Consider the following 21,841-nt stretch of genomic DNA (forward strand, 5'->3'; position numbering starts at 1 on the left):
GTACCCCAGTTTCAAGGCAGCCCAGTTGTAATCTTTAGCCATGCACCCACCTTCTGAGTAACAAATGGAGGGCAAAGTATCGATGACGCAGTTACAGTCTGTGATGTGCAGTGGTGATGTGTATTACTGATTTGTGTGCATATTCATTGTTTTACTGTGAAATACTGGCTCCAGGAGAACATCCCACTTCAGAATACAGATTGCCAAAAAGCAAAAAGATGCAGGATTCACACAGGTACGTTGGCAATGTAACCGTACATATTGCAGTGTGATTGCCAGCTCTGTCTCCTCTGTATTTTCACTCTTCTTAGTATAATAGTGCTATGTGGGAGTTTGATGCAGACTTGGCTGTCACTTAACTCTTCACAGCTCCAAGTTGTTTGTGACATCCAATTTTTGAAAGTTCATTGAGGGGGAGAGCAACTGGCAATGTGTGTTTCATATTACATATGATACACAGCATGCTACCGTTACAGGTATTTTTGGAGCAGTTAAATGCGTAATTTCTATTAATTAGGTGTGTTTTTCTTCATTGTAAGTTACTTCAGTGACACCACTGCTCATTACAACCGATGGAGAATGTCCTGTGGTCTCCAGTGAGCATCATCTCCGGAGCACAGTCATAAAGAATCTCTGTTTTGGCTTGGCTCCACAGCATCTTCTTGAAGAAGAGTACAAACTTCTCAGGCAAAAAATAACAAAACAAAACTATGTTATACTAATTCCAGCTTAGGTGTATTTTTAAAATGAGGAAATATCTTGTATCTACGCTTAAAGTTCTTCCTTTGAAGTGTTTCTCAGTATAGTAAGGATGCTAAAAGCACCTCTTGCCAAAGTAAATGTTACTCCTCAATCATCGGTCTGTTCTAGAAGTTGTTAAGTTATCAGCACAGTAGCAGAGCACTTTGTTGGCATGTGGTCTAACCTCCACTGAAAACTATTGCAACAGACTTGCCGGGAAGAAGAAAAAGCATTACGGTTGTTCACCTTTAAATCAGCTCTTTTCCCCATTAATTTACGCTAGGCTTTGCTTGATGATACAGTTCCCCGTGTTTCTTCTGTGGGGTGTGACAGAAGGGCTGAAGTGCACAGCCATCGGTGTTAATTACTGCCTGCCTACCTACAGCTTGGGGCACAGCACATCCTAGATTCAAATAATTTTATTACTACTAAAAATATTTTGTTTTCAGTTTTTTCTTTTTAGTTTCGCTCTCCAGCTTCGAAGGGCGTAGCCTGGAGGGAGAAGCACCGGAGCACGTAGCGAGGTTTGAATTCAGTCCGCATCACTGCCAAAGATCTCCTTCGTGGCTTGCAGCAAGTCACAGCACGTGGAACCGTCTCATCTGCTGTAACACGGAGATCGCAGTACTGCCCTGCCTTGTGGGAAGATAAATCAGCAGTTCATTGTGATAGGATGACGTGCAGCAGCTAGGGATGCCCGTAATCAGCTAGTCGTGCTCTTTCTCCCTCCTCTGCCTTTTCTACCAGGTAGTTATTGGGCTGTCAGTCGTTGCTCGCATGGGCGGCTGCAGAGAGCTTTATGGCTGATGTCCTTGTGCTTTGCTGGGTACGGTGATGCGTGCGCAGACTGCAGAGCCTGGCGTGGGCAGCGAGGTGAAGGTCGCGGAGCCGAAAGGTTGCTCTGCGTCCTTCTGCATGGCAGAGGGTGGGTGAACTGTGCGTAGCCGGATCCGTTGGGTGAGGGGGATTTCACGTGGAGTGGTTTGAATTCGGGACTCGTTTTCAAGTGGCGGAGAATTCAAGGCTGATTATAACGAGTACAGTTATCACCAGTTTGTTTGTGGCGAGATGGCAATATGTTCTTAAATGACTGCAACTTCAAAACTGTCTTCGGTTGGTTTTAATAGCCTGCTGGTTTTCACGTGGTCGTATCGCAACTTGCTGTTTCTCACAGCGTCGTTGCCGTTTGTGTCTTGGCTCCTCCCTATCTGTGGTAAGATAACCAGAGTAATCTGGGCCGATACCTTTAAAAAAGCTGATTGCTTTTTGCCTTAGGTGAAAAGAAATGCAATATTAGAGTAACAAATATCTCATAAAGGTGAATCGTAGTGAGGTCTATCTTCTGCTGTTACGTTGGGTGGCTTTTGGACAGCTATTTTGAGGTAGCCTTTGAATACCTTTTAGGTGGATTTGCTGCAAACTGCGTTTTGAGAGGATCTGCTGGTTTTGTTTGGGGATTTTAAATCAGTGTGTTCACAGGTAACTTGTCCCGGCTGAGAGGAAATTTTTCTTTTACCCAGATACCTGCTTGTTCTTTATCTTTGGGCAGGGCTCTTCTTTGTGTTTATATTGTTTAGGATGGAGTTACGCGGTGGATCATGAAGCGTGAAACACGTCCTCCAGGACAGGGGGTTGTACCCTCACCCCAGTTCTGCTGCTGGCCTGGGTGGGCTCCTCGCTGGCCCAGGGCCCTGGGAAGGTTGGCTGGAGCACAGTCGCTTCGCCAGTCTCCGGTGAAGGGAGCAGTAAGGGACCGAGAAGGGCCGGTACTGCTTGCTCTTTTCCTTTGGAATAAGAGCCTAGAACCAGGGACCTGCACCATTACAGGAGTTAATCTGATTACATCATTCCACTAGATGTCATCGGGGCGATGAAGAAATGGGGTGGGTGCTGTTCTGGGTGCGTCTCCCTGTGCTCCCTTCGCAACCCGAGAGCTCTGTCGCTGCCCTGGGCACCGCAGCGTGCCGGTGGGGCTGTCCTACCTGCGTCACCTGCGGTCCGTAGGGTTTGGAAGGGTCACAACTTCAAATCTCTCTTCTGTCATAAACCTCTGTGAAGTCTCGGCCAACTGACCTACGGCTGACTCCGTAGTAAAACCCACAATGCATCAAAAATTTAATCCACTTGCCACAACCCGTGTAACACGAGGTGCCTGCGCTGTGTGGCTGTGTTTTGTATTGACCCCAGTACCAAGTATCGCTGTGTGTTTGTTAGAACTCTGTAAATTTAAATAGTCATTGAATTCCCCCCTAGGAACTGCCCTGGGACGCCAGGCTGGAGCTCAGGGCTTGATGCAAGGCCAAGGAAGTCCATCTCCTTGTGCCCTCTTTGGCTTGATGATGTGGCTGCAGAGCCGCGCTGTGTCACGGAGAGGGAGGTGGGGGTTGAATCCCCCGGTGAGGAGGGTGTCCCACCCCCCGAGTTGCTTATTTAATCCCTTGTGTTTTGGGGATGCTGAGGTTATGGAGCGAAGCCACATGCTTTGCACAGGGAGCAGCAGCTCTGTAGTGTAGTAGTCGAAGACAACCAAATCAGAGGCGCATCTTGCGCCTCCAAGATACGCCATCGTATTTTCAGGGGGAATATCTTAGAGTTTATCAGTCTGATATGGTCGTTTAACTACCAGGTACCACGCAGTGGTAAATAACGACTGAGCAAGCTGAGCGTGCGACGGCCTTTTCTGCTAGGTGCTCCCTAAGGACAGGTTTCCTTTTGGGTGCACGTGTGTCCCTGCAGAGGCAGCACCGGGGGTCCCTGGTGGTCCTGCTGCCCCCGGGGGGAGACCCTCCGCTCTCCTGGCTTTGGGCAGGGCGAGTCAGTGGCCGCGCTTCGGCCATCAGCACTCCTGATAAACGTCTGCACCGTAAATACCCGCACGTCGGATGCCTCTGTAACTTGCGGAGATTAAAAAAGGCAGCAATGTTCCTGTCCTGTGTTGAGAGGAGACTCTACCCACCATGTGCAAGCTACTTCCCTGGTCCTTAGGAGCCCCGAATTTCTGCAACAGACTCTGGAATTTATAGGTAAACGCTGACTTCCCAGAGTTGTTATTTTCTTTAATCCCACCTGCTATTGCACCGAAGCATCTAGGAATCCCTGGCACTTTTTGATTGATGCTTGTCATAAAAAATTCAGTGGTTGTAGGTCTAATTTCTGCAACACTTTAGGACTAATTATATGACAACCTGCTGCCAAAATTCCTTGGGTTTGGCTCCTGCAGTAATTTTTCCTCTGTGTTGGATTCCACTCTGGGTTTGATTGCTCACTGTGGATAATGAGCAGCTACTGCATTGCTGTAAGCCCCTGTATTTATTGCACAGTCTTTGAAAATGAAGAGCAGACTGAAAGTTTACTGTTGGTGTGTGGGTCTCTGGGAGTTGCGAGTGAGTTATGTTGGAAAATAAAGAGTCAAGTTCCATAGCCCAGCCTGTGCCTTCTCACGGATTCATCTTCTATGCAAGTAGTTAACTGTGCTTTTATATTTTTTTAAATCTCTAGGTTAGTGATTAAAAAAAAAAAAAAATCTTCATAGATGCTCCATTCATTATTTTGAAAGCTGCTGCATCTAATAAGTACTCTTTAATAGCCAATTTCAGTAATCATCTACTTTATTGTCCTTATTCTTTTCTCTACTTTTTTATAAACTATTGACTAATGTGAATATTGCACTATTTAATAATCATCACAATCTTTGCCAGAGCAGTTTCATCGCTGTGATTCAAAAGGTGCAAGTTCACCTTTGGAATCAACATACTTGTTTTACACACTGATGCGTCACGATGCCCGAGATGTGGCTTCTGGGGAAAAAACCCAAACCCTTTTGTTGGCAGTAGACTCTAGCACAGTGATCTCTATAGCAAAACCGAGTGAAAATTTCAAGGCCTTTCCAGACAGACTTTAGCTGCATAAACGAGAGTACAGTGGCACTTGCTCTGCAAAAATTAGAAGTCCTGACTAATGAGCTACTTCTGCCCCTGCCGTTTGTCCCCATGTGCCTCTCCTCTTTGCATGTTCTGGGCCTGAAATGTTTCTGTCCTGGTGGTGCTGACACCACTCAGCCCCAAAACGTGGTATCCTGCCTCCCACCGGTTTGCTCAGTGCAGTCATTGCCCTTTGAGGAGACCAGGCAGATGGTTCTCCTGACACGTAAATCAGTCATTTGATTTTTAAATGCATGAAACTCCTCACCTGCTTAAGCTTGACTGCATGCATTTGCAGGACCCGGATCGAGATCTTTGCATGCACCCAAATCAACTTCTGTGACAGCGGTGTGCAGCATGCAGCAATCTGCAGGGCAGGTAAAGGCTTGGGGGGGGGGTGGTGGACATAGTCAACCAGATGTACTGAAAAGCTCTTCGCAACTGTAGATGAAGTGGTTATTTTTCTTTTTGCTGTTAGGATGCTTGAAAAGGTCCATGCCCCTAAGCAGGCATGTGGTAATAAGGCTGGCTTACAACTTAGGCAAGAAATTTTTAATTAACTGCAGTCAGTTGGTTTAAATCACTTTAAAGACTCTCTTTTCTTGGAAATAATGTCTTTCAGCATGTCTTCCCTCAGCCTCCAACGTATCTCCATCTGCTTGAGGTAACATTGTACTCATCACAACAAAACACCTCCCGGCTTAGTCTCCCTAGCCCAGCTTCGCTGGGTGATTACAGCTGCAGGACACAGCTCCGAGCGCTGCTCTTCTTCCTTCCGAAAACTTGGCCTCAAGGAACCGACACCTCTGAGCCTCCCTCTCCCCAGCCACCATCCTCACCCAGCCCCTTGACTGTAATTTCTAGCTTTGCTCCTCAAAGTGGTGTGCTCTTCCCAAAGACCCCAGGCCCGTCTATTAGGGCATCTTCATTAAGCCCAGAACCAAGATACTACATGAGCAGCGTCTAGCCAAGACCATCCTTTCCCACCATGGCTGTTAACGACCAACCCCACTCTAACAAAGCATCTTTGAATTTCACAGAGCAGGCTCTCACACAGCTGTGTCAACACGTGTCTGCATTACCTATGGAGGTTCCTCATCAAAGTACAGCGGGGTTAATCCTAGGAAGTAAAGTGATGCTTGGAATATAGCTCCCAAGGAAAGGTAGGCTATCATGTGCTAAATTCCCAGCAGGCTATTTAAGTGAAGCCCACTGTTTGGATCAGCACTTCTGGCGTGTAGGACACAGCCCAGTTGGTTTGAGTCCTGCCCTTGTCTGGTCCATGCAGCAGCTGATAACGCACACCGAGCCCCGCAGCGTTGTGCAAGACCCAGTACCCACTCACTGTAAATGGACATTCTGCCACATGCGTCTGGATTTTTTTTTCGAGTTGGAGCGTCTGCAGACAGGCGAGGCAGGGTGAAGACAGACTAACCGAAAACAAAATGAAAATGTAAAGGAGGGGGAGCCCAGACCACACAGAACAAGATTAAATATGCATATTTGCAGAAGTAATAGCAATTACATTGCTTTCTGAATTAAACCACTTGAGCCAGAATCATTTAAGACCAAACACAGACTACTGCCAGCTTAGTGAAAAGAATTTATTAGAAACTGTTAAGCACTACACAAAACTAGTTTTTAGAGTATTTTTTCAGTAGACAGCACTCCAGCCTTATGCTACAAACACCATATTGTGGACTTTGGACAGCCACTGTGCTCATTAAGATACATCTTTAGGATGAGACATTCAAGCAGCATGCACAGTGAGACAGTGGAAGGAGTGCAAGGAAAACCCTTTTGATTTGCATAAGTTCACAGAAGGTATACAGTTTTGTACTTGTTTTCCTCAAGGCAATTTGGATAGAATGAATTACCGGTACCCTAGAGGCAGTGAGGGGGCTCAGCGTCCCCAGCACTTTGCCTTCAGTGCTAGTGCATGTTGAGACTTTCAGTACAAGGAGTTTCAATAAATAGAAACACAGCTTTTATACTATTTTAACAAAAACATGACTACAAGGTTAAAGTACACGCCTTCTTGGGCAGTTGCACCAACAGAGACCTTACTGCTTTTTGGGAAAAATAGGAGGAGAGTCTATGTATTAAGGCAACGCATTTTTTTTAATTCAACATAGAAATTGTAATGAACCGTGTATTTTCTGTTAAGTTCGGAAGTATTTCATCGTAAAAAATAAAGTTACCGATCACACGCTACTCTATCTGATATTCTTCATTACGTTTTGAAATACAGTGGAGCATCACTATAGTCACTGCCCCAACAACACGGCAGCAAGTGACAGCTTATCTTCCAGCCAGGAGCTGCAAAACAAGAAATTAATGACCCCTCCCCTCACCCAGTTTAAATCCTCCAGTGTTCCTTCCCACCCAATTTCCACCTCTCCTCTAAAAGGGAAAAAAAACCCACAAAACATTTATCTGGCTCCTGAAAGGAGCTTTATAGCAAGGCTCAACTGTATAGAGTAAAAAGATATAAAAAGTCATTAAAATCCAAAAATTCAGAGAAGGAAAATGTAATAAAAATAAGTACGCATGGCGTGATAACCCAGGATAGACATAGCAATTTGCTACAACATTTTTCAAAAAGTGCTAACCAATTTTAGCTTAAAATAGTTCAAGAGATCATACAAATTGCTACCACAGTGTAAAACTGAGCATTTTGAAAAATCTAAAACCTGGCTTGACTGTAGAAAATGTATTATATCTGTTTCTAATTTACATAGTATTTTTATTTAGGCACACAAAAATAAATATAGACAGTCAAATGCTTCATTAAGTCTGTAGAAAGCTATAGTTAAAACCAAGTGAGCAACTGTTGCAACAAACATCACATTTTTTACATGTATATATCTCTCTCTATAATTACGTGTGTGTACAGGATTGTATATCCCTTATTTCATCCTCAGGCTTCTGCAAAAGTTACTTAGGGGTAAGACTGCGTTTTCTGCCAAAAACAGTTACTTTGGGAACTACTGGCTACTAAGAGATCATTTCTCAGAAAACTCGATTGATACTTTCTGTCAAAATGGTTTATAGTCATGCTTTTGGGCCAGGAGACCTTGGGCTGGAGCAGAATCCAGGCTGAGCCAACACCGAAGGTTGTTACCCCGTGGGAGTGCTGGAATTTCAACAGCGCTGTCTAAGGGAACAAAGATTTCTGTCTCGGAGTAAGTAAGGCTCCTTCTCCACTCAAATCCGGAAGGATCCCAAGCTGTTCTTTCCATAAGGAGCACACAGTGATGACGGTGTTCCAGCAACCCTCCCTGCTGCTGCTACACCTCAGTAAAACTGGTTTTAAGCATTCCCCTAGCGCATGTCAACGACCCCACATCTGCTTTCAAAATGCTTGTGGTACCTCTGCCGACCTCCCTATATAGAAGTGCTCGGGGAAGCAGAGAAGCCGTTGCAGGAGACTTCAGATTGCGCACGTTCAACGATACCGGCCTGGTGACGCGTGCTACGGTCCCTAGTTAACGAAGAAAAGTATTAGGCAGTTAAGATTGGCACAACAGGCAGTCTCTGAGCAACTGGGAGCTTAGTAACGAATTCCAGCTTCATTAATTTTACTTGAAGAAGAAACTGGTTTATGTTTCTGAACATCCAGCTCTAGCCTACTAATTCCCTACTAGCTAAGGGCAGGGTTAGACATGAACTGAGGTTGTCAGTGTGTGGTGAGTGAGGGCTTTCAGCACATAAAAATTATTCAAGTTCATCCCACTATCTTGAAACAAATTGAAAAACGTCACAAACAAAACCAAGCAGCATAATTTTTATTTGGTGTTACAACAGATGTGCAGTGCCCATGGTTTTGGGCACTGCATTTTACTGTTTATGATTTTTCTTTTTAAAATCTAAACAGTTCTTCTGTTCAGACAACTCCATGTGCTTTTTTTTTTTTATATATACACATTGTGACCCCTGCATTCAGCCTGTCCAGTTAACGCTAGAAATATTTGTCAAGGCAATACATTATTTTATCTTTGCTATAATTAGGGAGAAATCAAAAGAAAAAATTTTACTTTAATCTGACCGATTACATGTACTGTACATACCTGTTCCAAAACCAATGTACCCAGACAGAAGTTTCTAGTTTAATGCACTCTTATTCAATTCAAAATGCTGTACATCTAAGTATCCACACAATCGTACATTCCTAATGATTCTTCTTTACACCTTTATTTTTTTTAGACATCTGTTCTTTATTCCTTTTTAAAAAGTTGCCCTGTAGATCTATATTTCTTTAGAACAAAACATTATATACTACATTGAAAAATAATTTTATCAAAACCAGATTCAAATCACTGTCATGTACAATTTTCAGTTAACGGTTCATATTGAAATTGCACTTTGCAGATAGAATAAAATTAAAAACTGAAAACATGTTCTATTTCCTTTCACAGGAGACTGCTTCTTCAAGATTTTTCTTCCGTGAATGTTTATATTTGTCTACATACGCTTTCACTAGATTTGCCACTTTTGCAGAATTAACTTCTCCGCTCTTGCTATGACAAACCTACAACAGTTTTAAAGAAAAAAAATGTTTGAAACACTTCTGTTGATTTGCCGTTATTTCACATTATTTATCCTCCCAACACCCCAGGTTTCTCCATCTCAGGCAGAACAACTTTGGAAACTCCTAATGCTTCCCAATTGCTTCCCAAATACTTCTGAACTCCCATTCAGCTCTTTCACACAATAAATGAGTTACATTCTGAGGAGCTGAAAAAGCTCTCAAGGAGAAAGACCAAGGTATTTTTGCTTTTCCTGTTCCCCCTCCCAGCAGCTACCGGTTCTTCCCACAAGATTTAGGAAATCCATCCCAAACCATACCTCAATTGAAATGTATGCATTGCAGATGAATAGATCAACTTACTTTATCTACAGCTTTCCGCACAATTTCTTTATATTCTTCCTTAGTGATGTCTTTATTTTGGTAGAAAGGCTTAATAGCTAGTTTGACCTCTTGTGCCGCTTTTTCTTGAATTAACAATTTCTAATGAAAAAACAAACTTGAGTATAATTTTTCAGTGCCTGCATACGTTTCTTTTTATCAATCACAAATTAAAACTTCACAAAGTTACTACAGAAGACTAGAAAACCATGCTGCCCTCATTCACATTTCAGCTTTCATGCGAGCTGCCTGTGTTTTACTAAGAACAGAATGTTGTCCCACAGCAATTTAATATTCATAATAGTGCTGCTTTAAAGACTACATTAAAGAGAGTCAACTTGCTAGTTTATGTCCTACAGCCACCATGAAAGTATCACGTACATGATGGTATTAAGTATATTACACAGAAGGGGTACTGTTATAGTTTACTATTTTTTAGTATCTCAAAATTTTATATATTTTATAGATACACATATATATGGTTTTTTATATATTGTATACACACACACACACACTCTGAACTTTGAACTTGCCTGGTCCTTCTTTGAGCTATCTGCGCTGGCTTCCACTGTTATGCTTGCTTTGTTTTCTCCCAATTTTACAGCTGCGTTAGAGCTTTTGATGTGACTTGATGACGTTGCATTACCCGAACTTGGTCCCTGAACTGTTCCCACGTTTCCCAGGACTGCTGTTGGAGCAGGCAAGACTGGAGCGCTCATGTTATTACTTACATGAGCAGCATTTGGAATACCCTGTTTTAAAAAGTTATCAGCAGTTAATACATTATCCTTCAGCATGACAACGTGCCCTTCTAGAAGTCTCAGCAGCTATAGAAAGAGCATCAATACTACATGCTTTGGTTCATTAGCTAATTTCCACACTTCTCATTATTATGGAAGATATCCACAATATATCAGATCTACTCAAAGGAAAAAAAAAACAAAGCTTGAAAAGTAAGGCATCCTCCACGTCACCACTGTGGTTGCTAGATTCCGGCTCTGGTCCCAGTGATAAAGCAAAGTACCCTGCAAACAGGCACGGAGCGTGTTAGCACAAGGGGAAGGAAGCTTATGGCTGCAGAACCTCTCTACTTGTCACAGGAGAGTATAGGAAGCCCTGTTTTGTACATCAGATTAACATTTTTTTTACAAATTAGCACCTAAACATACATATAAAAAGTCACCTTAAACCACACTTGCATTCCTGCATTGTAATGATGCTGCTTTGGAAACATTTCTTTTCATGTTCATTATCATCTTGAACTTGTGAATGCATTTCAAATGTAAAACACAACTACAAGTCTACTTGAGGCTAGAGGTGAAATGCTGGCTGAAGCACCATGATCTGTTCCTCAGGAAAAGCCGTTTTCTGTACACTTCCAAACATCACCAAAAGACCACGGGCACTGTTGATACTTTGGAACTGAGAAATTAAGTAGCTCTCAGACCTCAGATAGAAGTCATTTTATAGCAAAAGCCCAGAACACATCCTCCCAACATATTTCTGGCAAGCTACCCTAAATGCTACTTTTCTGCAGGTAATCACCATTAGTTTTTTCACATCTGCATTTATCCAGATGGAAAATAATGAAACAGGAATTTGAGCTCCTTGAAAGGACACGGATACTGAGCTGTTATAACCAGCATGCTAACCTCGCCAGCGCACTCTCTTCGTTTTGCTGTCAACAGGAAGGCCAGGTGGAGTCCTGCGGTATTCAGTGACTTCTCTTGTGCTACCACCAAGGACTTGTTCAACGAACGCTCAAAGCAAGAGCAGCAGCTCCCAAGAGCATTCAGGTTCATGGACACCATTCCACAAAAGCAGGTAAGAGCAACAAATTAACAGGGGCTTTGCTAACAAATAACTGTATTTTGGAGCAATACACAATATCTTTATAGAAACATATTTACTGCTGCACTAGATACTGTATTTCACAGAGGTTTGCAGCTTACGTTCTGACTTCGTACATTTTTAGAGGTTAAACCTACTCAATTTCCAATTGTGAAAATATTTTAATGACAGACAGCATGCATTAGTCAAATCAACAAGCAATCTACCAGCCTTTTAGTTCCAATAGTACCTTACTGGTTTACCTTACAGAGTATTAAAGTATTTCATATGGCCTGTAACCGCACTCGGTATTTCCCACAGTACTTAACTCCTTTTGTTCTAAGTTAATGACTATGAATGGGTACCAGCAGCTGAAAGTGAAAAGAATGTAGGCCACTTTTCGGTTTGCTTCAAATCTTTAGAGGTGATGCATGAAAACAGAGGGTTAGAAATCATTGTTCTAGAACACCACTTTTTCAACCTGGAACGCAGGGGAAAGCATTTTAGGTTAGAGCAGGCAGCCTGCAACAGAAAAAAAGCACAAACCTCGGTCAAACCCCGAAGAGCCTTTTACACATCACAGATGCAGCGTTACATCTCCTTGCAGCGCCATGCATTCTCCTGGAAGTTGTTCATATTCCTTTCCCTGATATAACAGCTCTTAATATAAACAGGTGGCTACAGGAGGAGCTCACACACACAAAGGTTGCTTTAAGATCTCTTGAAAGGCACAAAAAGATGGTCTGACCTGCCCCAAGCATGCCAGAGTCTTTTTGAAACTGGAGAAATGAAGTGAGAGTTAGGTCTCAAACAGGGCATGCAAAACCAGGAGAATCAGGCAAGAAGGGGGTAGTAAAACATACCAAAGAAAGCTTGGAAATTGTTAACAAAAAGGCTCAAAAGATTGAACAGAATAGAGAACACGTGTGTGTGGGGAAGCTGCTGAGATAGTGACAGCTGGAGAATGGAAGTGTGGAACAAATGGGTGCCATGCGGTACTTGATAATTTCCTCTGCTGATACACCCCATGGGATGAGAACTGCAATAAAGAGGTTTAGGTCACTTCCTACACGCTACTGAAAGAGGATTCAACCATTTCCTAAAGCTTAAAAATCAGGTTTTGAAGGGGAAAACTTAGTTTTGGAAACAGGACACTTCTAAGAAGAAAAAGGTAATGGACAACATTGATGAAATTTTTCAGTGTTCCATTACCAGCTGGAACACCTTGTTACCACAAAACCCCAGTAATGGTGTCGTGTATTATTATTTGCAAGCTATAGCCCCAAACCAACCCATATCCTCATGGATACTTCCACTTGAAATTTGGTGTGGGGTGGAAGACGACAGGCAAGAGAGAAAGAAACTGCAAGTATAAATTTATCAAGACTGTGGTATTCAATATAAGAAACGCTTAACTGATATTACTTTGATACTGCTCTTGCCATGGCTTCTGATAAAGCATACCTGCAATTGTTTTCCATCTTGCTGTGAAGCAATGTAGTTGACTTGTTGAGATGGTGGGGGTGGAGGTGGAGGCGGAGGTAATCCCTGAGACAAATTTGTGGGAGCAGCTACCTGTATGAGAGGCACTCCGGTAGGGAGATGCATGGGCATTGGAGGGTGGATGTTGAAAGGATTTCGTTGCATATTCATCATGGGAGGATGGACACCCACTGGATACGGAAAGATATTCATAGGTTGGTGCTGTGTATTCACTTGTGGCATTACATTCATTTGTTGCTGCATCATATTTATTGGTAACTGAGAACCATCACTCTGCTGGTTGCCTTGGTCTTTGAGGTTTGGATCTACCAAAAGAAAGAAACAGACAGCATATGAAGTAGAAAATCCATACTTCATAAAGCAAAAGTGGAGCCAGGTGCCTAAACTCTTCATCAAGTATGGAGTATCAAAAAGCTTTCTATAATCTGAATATTTTAAAGATATTGCATTACATTATTCCACAGCACTCATCACCAGACACGTCACGGAGCCAAATGCTAGTTTCTGAGTTTAAAAAGTTCAGGTTACTATGGAAGCCTGCATTTTGAATTTCTATTTTCTCTACTTGTTCCCATAGCACAGCTAATAAATTATTTCATCACAATGAAACAGTAATTCTCCACCAAAGAGCGGGAAGACAACATAACTTATCCAGCTTCTGCAATTGCAGAAGTTTAGTCATACGTTATCACATATGCAATTCTCCGCTCTCCTTTGCCTGATTCACACACACTCACTGTACATTCCTGGTAACTATAGAAATACTCTGCTGTTGGGTTTTTTTTTTTCCCCACTGAATAATAAATCAACGTCAATCAATTTCAAAAGATGTTCATATCCAGAAAGAGTTGTTCAAAAAACCTGTAATGGTACAACAGGTATAGCCTAGAAGTAAAAATAACCTCTCAGAATGGCACTTCTTAAAAAAAAATTACTTTAGTATCTCATTCTATCTTCAACAGAAGCCAAAAGTTAGAATCTAGATACAAGCAGCAAGCCTTCCAGAAGTCAAGAAATTAGATTTGAGAAAGGGTTGATGGGTTATAATTCAGATGTCCTTCCCTTAAAATCCCTTCCCTGAGGAACCCTGTCACCTAATTCACAGGGACGGGGACTTAAACCCTTATGCTCCACCGCAAATCACCTTTTTTAAAGACCACGGGATAACAGAATTGCTGAGGTTGGAAGGGACCTTATTGAGATCGCCTAGTCCAACCCACAATTCACATCTGTCTTACTTCAGAGCATTAATAATCTGTGGATGACTTCTTAGCTATTCAGAATCCATCTCATCCACAGTTAACTCACTTTCTACCAAAAAGTTTATTTCTGTCAGGGCAGTTACCTTTTCGATACGAAATACTAAAAAATATCAGACTTCTATTGAGGCTTTAGAGGAATTTTAATGCTAAGTACAGTAAAAGTACTGTTTTAGCATTTATAAACCTCCCTAGATTTTTTTAAGCATATAAAGAGGAAAATGCTTATTAAGAAGCAAGATAAATGTCAACATAATGTTTTGTCATCTCTAGAATCCTCTGTGTGGGTCTGCACAGGCAAATGCAAATCTCCTTGAAAAAAATCACCCTTTTTAAAAAGTGCGCAGATGCTAAAAGTAACCATGAAGAGGATTTGCTTTCTCTTCAACCAAACTGATTTACTTAAGTAGCATTCTTCAGATGCATAGTCCTTAAGTTTCATCTAACTTCAAGCAAAACCAAAAAGCCATCAAAACACAAGCAACCCCCAAACTCCACACCTACAAACCTCCATATTGCAAAAAGACTATAGATTTACCCCAAATTATTTTGAAGAACTAAGCAACTTGAGATAGGTCAACATGACTAGGATTTTACTCTGCTACTGCAGCCGTAGCTAAGTTTTCAAAACTATGAATACCTTGTTCAGGTGTCTCCTCTTCTTGCCTCATTCCCCATCCAGACTGCGGGCTTGATGAATTGCGTCCTCTTCTTGAATAATAATTCTGCACATCAGCAGGTAAAGTCTTTCTTACAGCCCAGCTGGATGCAGACGTCCACCCAGATCTGTCAGCAGGTGTATCGAAAGAATAATCTTGTTCATTCTTACGCTTGTATGGCTGATGTTCTGGGAACCTTGAAGTTTCATTCCCAGAACTATTTGAGTTCCCTGAGAGAGGTTTTCTATTTTGCCAGTGATTTTCACTCTGGTCTCCATACATGAAGCCACCCCTTCCACGCCCACCTCGGCCACGCTGACCTCTCCCTCGATTTGGAATCCAACCCGAACCAAAGTTTTTATTCCAAGACTGTCCTGAATTGTCATGCCTGCCATCTTCCCAATGTGGTTTATCTCTCTCTCTGTTCTTGCCTTCTGGAACTGAGTTTATCCTTTCCATTACCCAGTCTGGACAATCATTCCTCCGCTTGTCTGAAGAACACTGATCATCATTGTTTTTTTCTGTATTGTCCTTCTCTTTTTTAAGACTTTCATTCTGTTTTTCTTGATCACTTCTTCTATACCGATCATTTCCTCTGGGACTCCTCCAGTTGTCATTTGCCCACCTCTCTTTCCATCGAGGTGAGTGACTGTCCCTCTCATTTCTAGAGAACGAAGAACCTTTATTTCTTGTCCTAGATCGTGATCTTGACCTAGATCGTGACCGTGACCTAGACCACCTCCTAGCTCTTCTCTCTCTGTCACGATCTCTTCTTTGACTATCTCTATCACTGCTTCGAGATCTAGATTTTTGCCTTGGAGACGAATCCTTAGTTCTTGACCGAGAAGATGATCTCCTGCTTTCCCTGACAGTTTCCCTTTTGGGAGATCGAGATGGTGTTTTCTTCTCATCTTTCAGTGTGTCTCTCTTTGGAGACCGAGATAAGGATCTCCTTCCCTCCCTGACAGTTTCCTTCTTGGGTGATCGTGAGCTCCTCTCCCTGGTCATCTCCCTTTTAGGGGATGGTGACTGAGACTTCCTGCCCTCTCTCCTAGAAGGAGACCAAGTTGTTGATGGAGAGTGAAATCTAGACCTTCTAGTTCGAGTCTTTTTATCTTTCTTGAGTTCTGACTGGCACTCTCTTTCTTGAGGAATAGTTTCATCTTTTTCATCAGAAAGTCCTGAAACTGATGTACAGTTTCGCACGTCACACTGTAAAGAGTTCACTTCTCCTTGCTCTGTACATTCAACTGGTGGTAACTGCTCAATCTGAGGTTCATTCTGGTCACTACAAAATGAGTCACAATCCATTGGTATCATTTCGTTGTTATCTTCACCAAAGTGTTTATGTTCAGCATTTACCTGGGGTGACTCTGAAGTTCTACCCTCTTCACTTTCTGGCATGGCGTTCTCTTTTAAGGATTGTTCTGATGTACTGTCCATAGAAATACTGTGTATTAATGTATCTGGTTCTTCATCTTGAACATTTTTTAAGTTTTGAATATTTGTACTTGCACAGTCTACTACTGTTTTTTCTTCAGCCTTGGAATCGTTTATTTCTATGGCTTCCGGATGCTCAGGCAATTCGCTTCTGGGGCTCTCTAATGGCTGATCTTTTCCTAGAGGTTCTGGATATTCCAACAATTCATTTTCTGGACTAGCCTCAGGTTGATTTATTTTTGTCAAAGTTTCTACATTCTCCATCAATTCATTTTGAGGACTACACAATGTCTGATCTACTTTTTCGGAAGTTGCATGGTCACATACTTCATCTTTGGGACTAGCTACTGTTTCCATTTGTTCCAGAGTATTTTCACAGATGTCCTGATTCTTAAGATCTACATTTTTTTCAGTAACTCCTTTTACTTCAAATTCCTGACTTTCACCCCCTGAAGTTAGTACTAGAGGTTCTTGGACAGAAAAACTTATATCCATGTTGCCTGAAGTATCTTCACATTTGTCACATTCTCCTGTAGTTTCCTCAATTTCTGCACGTTCACTACAGCTTTCCAACCCATTAGCAGATTCTGTTTCGGCATTATTTTTCTGTGGAAGACCTGTGTTATTGCTTTCATTATCTGACTGCTGGTCTTTATCTAATATTAGAACTGCTTCAGACTCAGCAATGTCATCATCTTCCACTGAAGCACCGGACGATTTTTCAGAACGTGCAGAACTTCTCAGTTTCTTTTTAGCCACAGGTGTTTGTTGTTTAACTATTCTTTTAGACTTTCGTTTTGGAGGAGCCTTCTCTGGTTCTGAAGGAGATTTATTCAGGGACGGGTTATTGCCATCAGGGGCACCGCACGCAGAACTGCTTGAGCGAGGGGAGCTCCGAGATTGACCCAGAGCCTCGTTTTTGCTGTTTCGTGCAGACCTTCTTCTAGGAGTAGTATTAATTGATTTCCTTCTAGTTCCTCTAGTACCAGATGAACCAGAAGCTTGCTTTTTCTCTTCTCCTTCTTGGGTACATGCAACAGCATATCCTTTGCCTAAAGATTCTAATAAGAGCAGAAAACATTAAAGTTTGATAATAACCATTTATCCATCACAGTTAAGAACATAAAATGACCTCCTCCAGTTTAACAGACACCCTCAAATAATACAATTTAAGATTTAGTATGAAATACTGCCAAAGCCTTTTTTTTTTTTTTTTTTTTTCAGTGCAGACTTTAAAGAACAGAATCAAGCTAACAAAGTGACATGTTAGACATCCAAACACACATTTTAGAAGCACTGCTGGCCAGACTACATGGACAGTAATGGCATTCACAATGAAACCGCTATTGATATTGCTGTTCAAGGATAGTCAGCATTTAAGCTATTAGAAAAGTAACGAATTAACCACACAACATTGTTAGCATATAGCGGTTTCTGTCATTCTATAATGCAGGCCTGTTGGCAGTGAAGCCTCAATACTGCAGAAGCAAAGCTCAATACTACAGAAAGTGACATTTTTAAATGGCCATCAGTGGATGATCCCATGGGAAGCAGTTGATCAGAAGCAGCAATGACAGCATACCTCTCTACAAAATTGAATTTCAGACAGTGCAAACTCATTCACCAGTTATAAGACAGACCCTGCATGCTCCATGGCAAACTGTACTTAAACTCTGCCACAAGGCACCCAGGGTACCTGCAGCAGCTAATGAACTGAATAAGGAATGCAAGTTTTGAGGCAGCCTAGGGTGCATCAAAAAACTAAAGCTGTAAGAAGAATGACAGTAAGTCGCACACAGCAGCACAGGAGTTCTTGTGTTGATACTGCATTAATTTATTTCATGCTATCCACAATTTGACAAAAGTCTTTGTAGGGAAGCCAAGGGTTATATTCACTGCAAAGGGAACAGACTGTACTCTTGATACCTATAAAAGCTTATGAGGGACAGCTCAGGAATTAAAGATTAATGATAATTAAGTAAACATACTTGAATATAATACTCACTTCAAAGCTAAATTAATTTCTTGAGACGTCCATTGATTTGTTTCATACTTTGTGTAGGTTTCAGAAAGCATCAACAATTTGGTGTTTAAATGGATTCTTTTTACAGCTTCAATTTCATACACAAATAGTAGAAACTTGCTAGGAAAGATTAATTGCTATGGATTTTACAATGAATTTATCACACCACACTTAAACACCTGATTCTAACTCTCTATATAGTATTACTTCCCATGCTTTTACTGTGCTAAAATACTTGTTTAATGTATTCTTAAACAGATTGTATAAAAATAAGACAGGAATAAGACAAGTAAGTAACAGCACAAAAGCCTCTTTCTACCACTTAGTACTTTGTTAGCAGAATGAAAAACATATCACTGTCTGTTAAATGTAAACATATAATCCGATAACCTTAGAGAATTAACTCCACAAGCACCTTGCTAGCCTTTAAAAGGCTAGAACAGAGCACAGGACTATAATCACCTCCTCTGACCTCCCATGGAAACACACAGTAATTTGCGTGAACATGAAAAAAATACAGTTTTGATTTTTGGATGTCCACTGATCAAATTACCACTTGAGATGATGAAAACCAACAGTATCAATTGTATAGAAGGTACCATATATTTAAAAGATAACAACAGCGTGGTAAAGAACTTGCAATGGAGTTTTAGGTGATTGGCACTATTGAGGTATCTACTGTAACAGTCTCCCCAATAGTTTTGTTAGAAAGTGACTTCACAGTGGTTGACCAGCAGTTACTTGGCCACATGAGGCTGTCTCACACTAACTACATCTTCAAACCTATTACAATAGCCAGGAAAACAAGTCAGATGTTACATGTCACTACAAATTTTTAATATCTTTGATTATTTTCTTCAAGGGGAAAGAAATCACCTTGCCATAATAAAAAAAAAAAAATAATCAGAATGCAAGTGGAATGTGGGAATCCTGACAGAATTAAAAGGCAAGTTATTTTTGTAGCACTTTCAAAGTCTACCTGTGAAATACAAACCCCTTTTTAGCATTTCTTACTACTCGTATAATTTTAACAGATAAGCTTCACATGCTTTGGACTTGGACCAAATAGAAGGCATTTCAGCTCACTGAATCTTTATTTAAAAATATTTTAATCATGCAAGAGAACTGCATAATGCCAGCCCAAATCATAATGGTATTTGTAGATTCACTAATGCATTTTCAGGTCAAATTAGTAAAGAGACTATTTAATGGTAAGAGAATCTAAAAAAACTGCAGCAGCTACAGGGAGCATTCAGGCAGTACAGTCATATGACCATCAGTGACATTTGTATGCCTCCTTGCACAACTCTGGAAGCAACTGTCAACTACTACTCTGATGCAAAACTGTATACTTTAGGTGTGACCAAGAGATGAGGGCAGTGTAAAAAAAATAAAATGCTTATGCTACCATCTTTCAGGTGCAATTTAATAATAATCATAAGATCCAGTTTGCCTTTTTTTTTTTGTATGCATCTATTTTCAGTATTTTCTTCATTTTTCTCCTGTTCTCCACCTTTGCAGAAAGTCCCAGTGTCCCCTGTTTTATTTGTCCTTACCTTTTCTTGTGCATGTTTATCTTTTCCTCAGTTGCTATATAAAAACTGAATGGGGAAGGAACACTCACTCAACAAAATGTGACCAAAATCCTCAAGGGGCATCTTCATATCCAACATCCCCTAGTTTCACTAGGAAATTTGAAGACTCTGTGTCTTACGTCCTGCATGCTCCTTATCAGTAGGAAGTCTTTAAGTCAAACTTGAAGGTGACTTAAAACTTTAGTGTCAACATACTACAATGTTTTAAGAGTCAGTATTGATGACTGTCTTCAACTTCATCCACAGTGTAAGTAATATATTACATTTAACATCTGAACTTTAGTTCAGGTGTAGCAAGAACATACGGAAACATACAAAAGTAACTTAAAAATTTATTTGCTGTGTCTTGTTAGCTTGATAATTTCACATTTCAAAATCACACCTTTAAAAGAGGAAGTGGAATGCTTACATAAAACATATCAAAGTTCTAATCAAGACAACAAGTGAGAAAATTCTGTTCTAAATACAAATTTTAAAAGAAAAATATCTGAAAAAAAAGCATTTCCTTTTCTTTCCCTATCAAGACCAAACTCAAAATCTGCTGCTTCTCCCAAAAAATAGCATAAAGGATTTAGTCCCATGTTATGCCCTAGGATCTGACTATATTATCAGTATTTGTAGATCAGTTGCTGATATTATCAACAGCAATTATTTACATATTCTAAATAGTCTAATGTTGAAAAATAATCTGGAGCTTATTTAAATATTCTTCATCTTTCTGATGAGAGAAAAAACTGGGTTTGGGGTTGGTTGTTGGTTTTTTTTTGTTTGTTTGTTTTTTAAATGCTTTTAGTGCATATTAACAAAGAAGCCTGACTGTAGAAGTAGAAAGGTGAAGGGAAGTCAACAGATGTGAGCTAGCATGTATACTTATTACTAGTAGAAGCAGAAAATGGTTAAGGATGAGTTAAATTGCACTGCCAAACGTCAGAGGCATGAGGAAGCAACCCATCCATTTTTCACTGGGAAATGCGGAAGTGAAATAAGTAACTTTAACAAGAATGAATAAAGCATCTTTTTCACGAACCTTCTAATACTTAACTCTTTCCAGCACTTCACTTCCTCACAATTTTTGTAAGCCAGGAGACCCAAATCTCTCCTATCTCTGCCTACTAGTCAAGTGAAAGTAGTATAATTCCCAATTCAAAGAAGGTATTAACTCTAGCCTTAAAAAACAGCACTCCTTTGTTGTCACTTCTTTGAACTTGTGCAGCCTGTTGGAAGAGAAACTACATTCTTGCTGAGTATGGAGAAAGAGGCTGTTAAAAGTAACTGGAGGAAGGCAATTCCTTCTGTGCCTTTTCTTCTGCTAAATTCCTGCCAGATCCTGGCGTTCAAGCACTTTTGCAAGCTTTTACCCTGCGCACCTTGTGGGCATACTGAAAGTGATCCATACACTGCAGTGTTTCCTGACTACTACTCTGTCAGGAAGCAGTTTGTTCCTCACACTGCACAATATACCACTGAAATACGTCAAGCCATTCATAATATATCAAAATGAGATTTATCCTTGAACAATAGGAAAAGAAGTCATAACATGAAAGAAAGCGTTGAATTTAGAAAAATGAAGAACAGTCATGCCAGTTTCAGGGTGGCTGGTTCATCTTCTATATTCTAATTTCAGAAATAAACCAGCTGGTTTTGAAACAGTATCAAACTGCATCAAAACAGATTTTTTTTTTTCTGTTAACTGTAACTATATACTCCGCTTTGATTTCCGACAATCGTATTTTAACAATACTCCACATGAGCTATAAATAAAACTTACAAAAAAAAAGTTTACCAAAGTTTTCCAAAGGCCTGATATTTGTTGGAAGAATTGTCCCTGCCACTGTAGTAGAAGTAAGAAGAAAGGTCTCAGCTTCAGCTCCATAAGACATTAAAGGAATTCTGGAAAAGTAAAAGCATTAACATCAGTTGTTTTAGCTGTTTGTAGCAAGTTTTGGAAACAATGCACAAAAC

The 21,841-nt window shown here is 40.8% G+C and overlaps 1 protein-coding gene across 3 annotated transcripts in view; it reads right to left on the reverse strand.

The window, feature by feature from the left end:
• Positions 1-6,251: 6,251 nt before the first annotated feature.
• The window catches only part of SCAF11 (SR-related CTD associated factor 11), a 50,563-nt gene continuing 34,973 nt past the window's right edge, over positions 6,252-21,841 (reverse strand). For all 3 annotated transcript variants that reach the window (XM_030014116.2, XM_030014117.2, XM_030014118.2), the window contains exons 10-15: positions 21,663-21,769; positions 14,803-17,322; positions 12,865-13,208; positions 10,104-10,322; positions 9,553-9,672; positions 6,252-9,192 (exon numbers count right to left, since the gene is read on the reverse strand). In XM_030014116.2, the coding sequence (XP_029869976.1) occupies positions 9,064-9,192; positions 9,553-9,672; positions 10,104-10,322; positions 12,865-13,208; positions 14,803-17,322; positions 21,663-21,769 (3,439 nt within the window). In that variant the 3' untranslated portion in view covers positions 6,252-9,063. The remainder of the gene's footprint in view (positions 9,193-9,552; positions 9,673-10,103; positions 10,323-12,864; positions 13,209-14,802; positions 17,323-21,662; positions 21,770-21,841) is intronic.

The sequence above is a fragment of the Aquila chrysaetos genome, chromosome 5 (genome assembly GCF_900496995.4).
Source record: "Aquila chrysaetos chrysaetos chromosome 5, bAquChr1.4, whole genome shotgun sequence".
NCBI classification, from domain to species: Eukaryota; Metazoa; Chordata; class Aves; order Accipitriformes; family Accipitridae; genus Aquila; species Aquila chrysaetos.